The sequence below is a fragment of the Bufo bufo genome, chromosome 5 (genome assembly GCF_905171765.1).
Source record: "Bufo bufo chromosome 5, aBufBuf1.1, whole genome shotgun sequence".
NCBI classification, from domain to species: domain Eukaryota; kingdom Metazoa; phylum Chordata; class Amphibia; order Anura; family Bufonidae; genus Bufo; species Bufo bufo.
Window position 1 is genome coordinate 54,983,778 of NC_053393.1, and position 10,000 is coordinate 54,993,777.

At 48.4% G+C, this 10,000-nt stretch overlaps 2 protein-coding genes across 4 annotated transcripts in view; one reads left to right on the top strand and one right to left on the bottom strand.

The window, feature by feature from the left end:
* Window positions 1-2,339, bottom strand: part of NUDCD1 (NudC domain containing 1) — a 1,097,680-nt gene extending 1,095,341 nt beyond the window's left edge. The window contains exon 1 of the mRNA XM_040434250.1: window positions 2,156-2,339. Within this exon, the coding sequence (XP_040290184.1) occupies window positions 2,156-2,270 (115 nt within the window). The 5' untranslated portion in view covers window positions 2,271-2,339. The remainder of the gene's footprint in view (window positions 1-2,155) is intronic.
* Window positions 2,340-2,634: 295 nt separating this feature from the next.
* Window positions 2,635-10,000, top strand: part of ENY2 (ENY2 transcription and export complex 2 subunit) — a 33,568-nt gene continuing 26,202 nt past the window's right edge. Inside the window, exons 1-2 of one of the 3 annotated variants that reach the window (XM_040433405.1) lie at window positions 2,635-2,689; window positions 4,188-4,264. In XM_040433405.1, coding sequence (XP_040289339.1) covers window positions 4,197-4,264 — 68 coding nt within the window. In that variant the 5' untranslated portion in view covers window positions 2,635-2,689; window positions 4,188-4,196. Of the gene's footprint in view, window positions 2,711-4,187; window positions 4,265-10,000 lie in introns of all 3 variants that reach the window. The other 2 variants (XM_040433403.1, XM_040433404.1) reach the window with 2 other exon arrangements.

Genomic DNA, 10,000 nt, shown 5'->3' on the forward strand with positions numbered 1-10,000 from the left:
TCTACTGTGGGGGGAAGGGGAGGGTGGCTGATAGGCAAGGCAGAAGAAAATAATATATCACGGTATATATCATTATTGTACATAGTTCAAATTATATTGCGTTATAGATTTTAGGCCATATCGCCCAGCCCTACTTAGAATGGCTTGTTTTGTCTAGGGAGCAATCATTAGGAGAAATAAAATGAGAGGAGGGTGAGGATAATGAGCAGCAGCACTTGCCTCCATTACCACAGCCTGTCCTGTCCTCTCCGTCCTCTCAGTATTTCATGTCTCCTCATGAGTAGAGATGAGCGAACTTCTGTTTTAAGTTCGGCGTCTAAAGTTCGGCTTCCGGTTAGCGGAGGATCCCGATATGGATTCCGAATTCCGTTGTGGTCCGTGGTAGCGGAATCAATAATTGGCCATTATTGATTCCGCTACCACGGACCACAACGGAATTCGGAATCCATATCGGGATCCTCCGCTAACCGGAAGCCGAACTTTAGACGCCGAACTTAAAACAGAAGTTCGCTCATCTCTACTCCTGAACAAAATTCCCCAGAGATTCAACTAAAGTTCTTATCATCTGTATTCAGGATCATAAACCCTGACAAGCAGAGCAGAGAGGAGGATGAGGCAGCTCTTTACCTCAGTGTTGTAAAGTAACTTGTCTTCGTATGTGTGATCAGGACAGGTTTTGTGTGTACTAATAGGACAGCGGCCATTTTGTTTCCCCTGCTGATTGCTCCCCAGACAAAACAAGCCATTATAAACAATGACAGGTATTTGAGAATATATTTATAATAAAGTAATATTTAAGTATTTTCATTTTCTTAATTCCTGGAGAACCCCTTTAAGATCAGAAAGGATTCTCAGCTGATGGGATCTGGTGTAAGGGGGGGCTAAGACAAAATAGCCTTGCATGCGGAGGTTATGCTTTGGTTTTTAGAGAAGTCAGAAGCTTCAGTAGAGTACATAACGGAATAACAGAGGGACGCGGTAGGATATCAGTACAAGGGAATTGGGATAAGACGGCTCTGCTCCCACTGGACCTGGATTAGTAAATATCTGAGCCTAGAGTAAAAGGCCTTAAAGGGGTATTCCGGTTATATAAAGTTATCTCCTGTCCACAGGATAGGGGTTCACTATTAGATCGTGGGTCCTATCACTAATTATGAGAACGGGGGCTCCGTGCCCCATGGAGCCCCCTGAAATGAACAGAATAAGACACGTACACAGCCGCTCCATTACTTTCTATGGGATTTCCGATGATAGATGAGCGCTGTACTCGGCTATCTACGAAGTCCCCATGAAAATGAACAGAGCTCCATGGCCCCATTCTCATGCTCGGTGGGGGTCCCAGCTGTAGGACCCCACCAATCTAACAGTTATCCCCTATCCTATAGAGAGGATATAACTGGAATACCCCTTTAAAATAAATCTGTCACCAGTGCCCTCCCTATCCAACTCTTTGCATAGGCGCATAGCTGTGGTTCACCTAATTAAAACGCTGTATTTTTTTTATTGATCCGAGGCTCCATTCCAGGGTTATGATACTTTTCTTAGTATGCAAATTAGGCCTTTGGTGCAAAGAGGGCGTCACCATTGCTCTTGTTGCACCCAAGCGCCTCTCGTTTCTATGATCAGCCCCTTTGATTGACAGGGCCAGGCAGTGGCAAAGCAATCAGGGAGGGGCTGGCCACAGTAAGGAGTGGAGCTCTGGCGCAACAGGAGCAATGGTGACGCCCTCCTTGCACCACTGGCCTAATTTGCATATTAAGAAAAAGTATCGTAAGTCTGGAATTTTTCTCCGGAGTGGGGTGGCAGATCGCTGGGTGAATGGAGCTGGTCCTACAGGGCACGGTGCCTGGTTTACCAGTGGATTTCCTGGTGACACACTGCATTTAAAGGAATTTTCCATCAGTCTCAGAGACAAAAGGGTGACACCTAAAGCGCCTCCTGCGGAATCGGCTTGGAGTGTCGTACGCTTGCGAATCTCCTCGACTAGACTCCTGGCGTTGCTTTTTTGCTTAAACCGTCCATATTGAGTGGTCGCAATCACTTGTCCTGCCACTAGGTAGCGCCAAAGTTGCCCTCATTGGAAGCAATATGCAGTGTGACAGCCTATCCCAGGATTTAGCCCCTGGTGATACACGTGTTACCAGTACACACTCACCAGTATCCAGCTCCACACCATAACAAGGTAGTGGGTCCAAGGACAATTTATAGCTTTCAAACTTGGGGTCCAGCAGGAGCCTGTTCACCGTCAGGGAGCAGTTGGCCGCTTCCATGATAATAACCCAAACAAGCCCTGTCACTCTTTCCACAGTTACCGGAGCCTAAGGCAGACGGAACCTTTAGACCAGGTACATTGCGCTAAAACAGGAAGCGCATCCTTTTCCTGCCGCACCAAAAGGAGCGAAGCATGACGGGAAACGTAGTCTTTCCGGCTAAACAGGCATTTTGAAATGCCGCAAAATTTATCCTGGGAACTATACAATTATTCGTTCGGTCTTAATAGATTTAATGGCAGGGTAATCCAGTGTGCGAGATAAGCGAGAGGAAATAAACAAATAACCAGGAGGATCATGTGACTAAAATGACGTAGGCAAGGCGTCGGGACGTAGCGCGTCGCTTTACAGTTTGTTGCCGAGCAACAGAACGGGACTTCCGGTTACCGGATTTTGTGTTCTGGAGGCTGTGAGGCCCGGTGAGGATTCGTTATAGTAAGGCGTGGGGGTGTGTTGGCGGGTGCTGCATGGCCGGGGCCCTGCGGTCACCGAGCACAGCCGGGGCCCATGGGGGCGCCATGCTGCTGGCCCCACACCTCTGCTTATTGTTAACCTGTTAGTTGCCGGCCACTCTATACAGTGTGGATAGAGCGGTGCACTTGTACGTTAGATATACCAGTGTGTGTGTGTATATATATATTTTTAACCCTTTGGAATTTGCAATCTGTTTTTAACCCTATAAGGACGTGCCATATTTAGTTTTTCAGGACAAGACTTTTTTTTACTTTTTTTTTTTTTTTTGTTTCTTCATCTGCACCTTCGGAGAGCCATACATTTTTCGTTTTCAATGGCGTAGCTTGTATTTTTGTTAGACAAGTAATTTTTTTTTATTGCCACTGTTACCGTGTACAAGGTAAAACATAAGAAAAATGGCCCATTTTTGGGGTTGCACTGTTCTGTGCAGTGTGAATGACGTGATGTTAGTTCTGAGGATCAGTATGATGGCGGTTTTTACGTTTGCTGTTTTTGACACATCAGAACCTGCAGGGAATCTGTCCGGCTGGTTGCAGAGACACACGCCCGTCGTTCACATGATTAAAATGCTGTTTTTGTTTAGTTGATCCGAGGCTCCGTTCCCGAGTTCTGACACTTTTTTTGTTTTAAATGTGCAAATTATATTGAGGGCGTCAATGTCGCCCCCCAAGCCTCACTCGTTTCTGGGGGCCAGCTGCTCCCTGGCTGCTTTACCACTGCTGGGCTCTGTCACTGTGGAGCTTGGGAGCAACGGTGACACCCTCATTGCACCAAAGGCTGAGTCTGCATATTAAGAAAAAGCATCAGAACTCTGGACCGGAGCCTCGGATCAACAAAAGAATAACAGCGATTTAATCAGGTGAACGACAGCCATGTGTCTGGATAGGGAGGTCGCTACTGACAGATCTCCTTTAGAGAGTTATACCCATCTCAGACATCGGTGACCTATTGCTAGGATGTGCCTTCGATGCCAGATAGGTGCATGTCCCACCTCTGCTTCTATCTCCAGCATCGGGCCCCAGCGTCTTCTCTATTCACTGCTATGGGACTTAAAGGGGTTATCCAATAATGACCCCCCGCCCCAGTGCCCGGGCCACGCGTATACATTATACTTACCTGCTCCCCGGCACCCACATCGCTCCGGATCCCTGTGTGGCCGATGCTGCATCTCCCCATCGCTCCCCCAGAACAGAAAAAATGGATCCTGTAAAAAAATAATGGATCCTGTGCGTCAGTTATGCACATTTGGTGGCATCTGTTTGATCCATTTCCGCCTGACATCCGTCCAAGTCTCAAACGAATATCAGTTGTCCATAATTGGTTCACAGGGTCCGTTGTTTTTCTGTTCTTCTGACTGATCAGTGATGTGAACCTGGCCTTAGAAGTGATAATAGGCAGATGATGCGTTTCTTTTTGGGTTAATTTCTATATATTTTTCCCCAGGTCTTCACCATGAATAAAGATGCTCAGATGAGGGCTGTAATCAACCAGAAGCTCATTGAAACTGGGGAGAGGGAGCGGTAAGTACCTCTGTAACTGCGTCCTATAGACCCCTGGCTCTAATGCCAGCTTTAGATACCTATCTGGAGATTCCCTATTTGGCATAAAACAGCTTAAAGAGGACCTTTCGTGGATTTTTATTAATTAATGCTACCACTCTGCCTGATTTTTAAAAAATACCGCTCATACCCCCCCCCCGCAGTTCTCCCGCTCAGTATGCTAATACTGATCATCGGTACAGGGAGGAGGAGACTCCAGGGTTTCTCAATGGGCGTCTCCTTCTCCCTGGCGGTGCCGCGATCCAATCACAGCGGAGAGTGTCACAGCCAGGGAGAAGGAGACGCCCATTGAGAAACCCTGGCATCTCCTCCTCCCTGTACCGATGATCAGTATTAGCATACTGAGCGGGAAAACTGTAGGGGGGCGTACGAGCGGTATTTTAAAAAAAATCAGGCAGGGTGGCAGCATCAGCAAGTAAAGTTTTTTTAAATTAATTTAATTAAAAAAAACATGAAAGGTCATCTTTAACCCCCTCCATGTCATCCACTGGTGATGCACAGCGCTGGGGTCTAGTCGTTTTCACCTACAGACGTTCATTTACCGTGTTGTGATGGCAGGGCATAGCAATCGTGCCCACACAATCTCTCCTGGAGGACCCACACCTGGTAGCGATGGACAGAATTACAAAGAAAGACCAATTTAACCCCTTAAGGTTAAACTTTGGTCAGTAGTGAAGTGGTTATTCATAGAGGGGTTGGGGTTACCTATTTCACCCTACCGCCACCCCTCAGTCATGCCAACTTGTTTCCCTGGTAGGTAAGGCTGCGTTCACCTCTTTGTAAGCAGCACAGAGCAACCTGCCAGATCCTCTTTTTCACCGCCAGATCCTCATTGACCGCAGTGAGGTCTTGTGGTGATCCGGCTGATTTCCTGCACAAATGGCGGGTTTTGTCTGGACAAAAACTGTTGCGTTCAACGCCGGATCTCCAGAATAGATATGTGAACCCAGTCTAAAGCTGGGTAAAAGAAGGTATGCTTAAAGGGGGTATTTAATATTGATGACCTATCCTTAGGATAAGTTATCAATATCAGATCAAACACCTGGCACCCCCCTGTTCAGCTGTTTAAGGAGGCTGCCGCACTCCAGCGAGCACCACTGCCTCCCTGCAGCTTTCCAAGTCGATGACGGTAGAGGTGTCAGCGGCCTTAACGCCAAAACCACTTTGCATCTGGCACAGAAGTTTTTGCACTTCTTTTTATGAAGTATTCATCGGCACTGGGGAGTTGCGCCTATCCATCTAGAATTTTTTCTTTCCTACCGTGGTGTTGGGAATGCTTTAATGGGGTCAAAACTACTTAGGACATGAGATGTGGGCCAAGCACTAAGCCTTCACTATGTTGCCCAGACTGCCCCATGTAATGACCTCTGTGCTCCCTAAGTGGCCGAGGAAAGAAAAAAAGATACTTGTGTCTTGTCCAAGCCGCCGTCTGAGGCCTCTTTAGCCCTGCAGCCTGAGATGCCCGCTTCCCTGCGCCATTTGTATACTGCCTCACCTAATGGCCTGTCAAGATGAGTGGCGGGCTAGACAACCATGTGCTCCTGTGTAGGGTTGGACGATATCAAAAATATTCCCACGATAACTATATTGAGAAACTTATCGCGATAACGATATATATCGCGATAAATGCCCATTTAGAAGGAAAAAACACTTGGGGCCACAAGGAAACATTACACTGTATGGGGGCAGCCACAAGGAGACGTTACGCTGTATGGGGGCAGCCACAAGGAGACGTTACACTGTATGGGGGCAGCCACAAGGAGACGTTACGCTGTATGGGGGCAGCCACAAGGAGACGTTACGCTGTATGGGGGCAGCCACAAGGAGACGTTACGCTGTATGGGGGCAGCCACAAGGAGACGTTAATTGTTATACTTTTATATGTCATTTTATATGTCATGACCAACCAAAAGTCCAAAAAACAGCCCCCCAGCCTCTCCCTCTTATCAGCCCCCTCTGGTAACTCAACCCCGCCCTAGTATTAATCATTGGTGGCAGTGGCCACAGGGTCCCCCTCCCCTTCCCCATCATTGGTGGCAGTGGGCAGTTCCGATCGGAGTCCCAGCAGTGTAATGCTGGGGCTCCGATCGGTTACCATGGCAGCCAGGATGCTACTGAAGTTATACTCACGGCGCACGTGCGTATAATGCTGCTCACTAACATACCATGGCAGCCAGGACTTCAGTAGAATCCTGGCTGCCATGGTAACCGATCGGAGCCCCAGCATTACACTGCTGTGACTCCGATCGGAACTGCCCACTGCCACCAATGATGGGGGGGGGGACCCTGTGGCCACTGCCACCAATGATTAATACCGGGGAAGGAGGGGGGCGCAATGCCCACTGCCACCAATGCAGAGACTGAAGAACATTACCGGCACCCGACCTCTGACAGGACGCTGTGATCCGCGCAATTAACCCCTCAGGTGCCACACCTGAGGGGTTCATTGCGCGGATCACAGCGTCTTCTCAGAGGTCGGGTGCCGGGAATGCGAGTCACAGAATTCCTTCCCCCATGCCGAACTGCTGAGAGCGCCGCCGCCAGCCTCGCCTGTCATCAGATTCCGACGTCAGTAGCATTATGGGAGCCTGCAAGGAGGAGCCGGGGTAGCCGCTGCGGGCAGCAATTGGTATAGAATCATGCTGGGGCGGGCGGCCACGGACGCAGATTTTGAAGCGGTCAGCGCACATGACCGCTTCTATGACGTCACAAAATACCGCGGTAATTAGGAAACAGCGATATCGCCATATCGCCTTTTTTTAATACCGCGGTATATCGTGATACCGGTATATCGCCCAACCCTACTCCCGTGCCCCTCTGCAGTATTCAACTGTATCACCATCATGAGAACGGTGACGCAACTTAATTTGGGAGAGCACCTGTGGCTGCCAACTTAAGGTTGTATTACACCGGCCGTCTTCCTTCGTATGAACGCTCATTAGCCATCATCTTGCAGCATAATACTGCTGCCGATTGCCAATGATTAGGCAATCCAAATCTTTTGACATGTTAAAAAAAAATAAAAAACGTTTTCCGGTAGCAGATCATGCTGTCTAATAGCAATATGCCCCCGGCAAACCACTACACAGCATGGGGACGAGCGATGGCATACCGATTGCTCCTCCCCATGCTGCGGATTATATTACTGCATATAACAGCAGTGGTCTCCTCCGCTAGCGAGCAGGCGATTGCTGGGAAGGAACGCTTCCCTCCCGACAGTCATTTGCTCAATCGGCCTGTGTAATCCAGGCTTTAGATACATGAATACCTGATGCTTCCAGCATCAATATGTATCCAGCCAGAGGCGGACATCAGCCCACTGGGAAATTTCCCTGTAGATTCTGTGGCCATTTTTAAAGTCGCAACTTTCATCATACATCTGCAAAAAAAAAGGGGGTTAGTCAGCACCTGGAGGGCAGGACGCGCAGACACACTCCTCCATTTACTGCTAATAGACAAGAGGGCGAGCGTGTCTGTCTGCTCTCCATTCACTGCAAAGAAGCGCTCCTATAGCTCTGTAGACAGAAAAATTAAAAAGTTATTGGTATCAGAATATGGCGATGCAAATATGTTTTTTTTAAAAGGTTCCATGCTTAAATAGTGACCTCTTAATGTTACGTATGGCTACATATTATTTATTTTAATGAATGTAAATTTTGTGCCCCTCCTAAAAATTGCACAGCAGTTTTTTTTTCTGGACAATTCTCTGCCTTTTTGCTGGAAGGCGGCCGTATCTCCGGCGGCCCCCATTATAGGTAATAGGGCCAGACGGAAACTTACAAGCTTAAAGGGGTTTTCTCGGCCATATTCATTGGGGGACACAGGAACCGTGGTATAGCTATGTCCTCTAGGAGGCGTTGACACTAGTAAAAGCTGTTAGCTCCTCCCCTGGCAGCTATACCCCCTCCAGCCTGGAGAGAGAGCTTCAGTTTTTTCTAGTGTCAATAGGAGGCAAGACAGGGATCTCCTGAAGATTTTTTATTTTAGTTTATTTTTTTTCCCTTCTTTTGTAGATGGGAAAACAGTGGACGCCTCGCCTCATACGGTTCCTCCGTACCGTCCTTTACCGCCTTGGGATCTGAATTAGTTCTCTCAGCGTTCCAGTCTTCTCCCTTTTGAGCCCTTGCGGGAGATCTCACTCCAGCTCCTGTTCTAGAAGGTAGTCGTTTCTTGTGGCTATCACATCCATCAGACGGGTATGCGAGTTGGGGGTGCTCTCTTGCAGAAAACCCTTCCTGGTTCTTCACAAGGATAAGGTGGTTCTCTGGCCCATTCCTTCTTCTCCCGAAGGTGGTCTCTGACTTCCATATCAATGAAGAAATTGTCCTTCCTTCACTGTCACTCTCCTTCACTCCCTACGGAAGGGAGTTACATTATTGGACGATCATTCTTGGCAGCCTCCAGTCCCTTCTGGTGTACGAACACCCTTTTTGTCTTCGGAGGGTTCTCGCTAGGGATTGGCGGCCTCCGAGGTGGCGATTGCACGTTTGGTTTGGCCTTAGGTGTCACGGCTCACTCCGCCAGAGCGGTGGGCGCTTTCTTGGGCTGGGAGGAATCGCGTTTCGGCTGCACAGTTGTGTAAGGTGGCTACGGGTCCTCCTACACACGTTCACAAAAGTTTACCAGGTGCATACTTATGCATCGGCGATCGCTGCCTTGGGCCGCGTGGTCTTGCAGGCGACAGTTCTTAGATGCCTGCAGGGACGCTTGCTTCCATGGGTCTGTGTTTTTTTTCCCTCCCTGTGGACTGCTTTTGGACATCCCACGGTCTCTGTGTCCCCCAATGAATATGGGCGAGAAAAGGAGATTTTTGTATAACTTACCAGTAAAATCTCTTTCTCGCTCTTAATTGGGGGACACAGCACACACCCAGTATTGTTGTTCGACCACAGTTGTGGCTGTTGCTGGTTTGAACCCCGTTGGGTCTTTTGGCATGGTTGGTGTTCCATGTTTTTTCCCTTCACCCATGACGGCACCCCATGCGACCAGGGACCTCCTGTCCTCCGGATAGGAAGTTCCTGGGAAGAATCTTAAAGGATGGGAATCAAAGAAGGGTTCCGGTTGGAGTTTCTGACCCGTCCCCGGGATTCATTCGTTCAGACAGACTGCCCCAAGGACCAAATCAAGAGACAGGCCTTAGAGTCAGAGGTGTTACTTCTTCTACGAAAGGGGGTAGTAGTCCCGGTTCCACAGGCAGAGAGAGGCAAGGGATTTTACTCCCCTCTGTTTTTATTTAAAAAAAACAATGGCTCCTTCTGAGTGATCCTAAACTTAAAGAAGCTAAACAGGTTCCTCAGATACAAGAAGTTTCGCATGGAGACCATAAGATCAACCATAGATCTCCTAGCAAAAGACTGCTGGATGGCGACTCTGGACTTAGAGGACGCATATTACCATGTGCCAATTCATGTGTCCTCCCAAAAAATTTTAAGGACAGCGGTCTGGGTTCAGGGAAAGTGTCTACACCTGCAGTACAAAGCCCTACCCTTTGGGGTTTCACAAGCCCCCAGAAGCTTTACAAAAGTGATTGCGGAGGTGGCTTCCTTTCTAAGATTGTCAGGGGTTCCGTTGCTGCCATATCTAGACGACTTCCTGTTTATTTCCCAGACCAAAGAAAAGTTAATCCAGAACATCGATGTTTCCTGCTCCCTGTTGAAAAACCTGGGCTGGAAAATAAATTGTAAAAAGTCTTGCCTG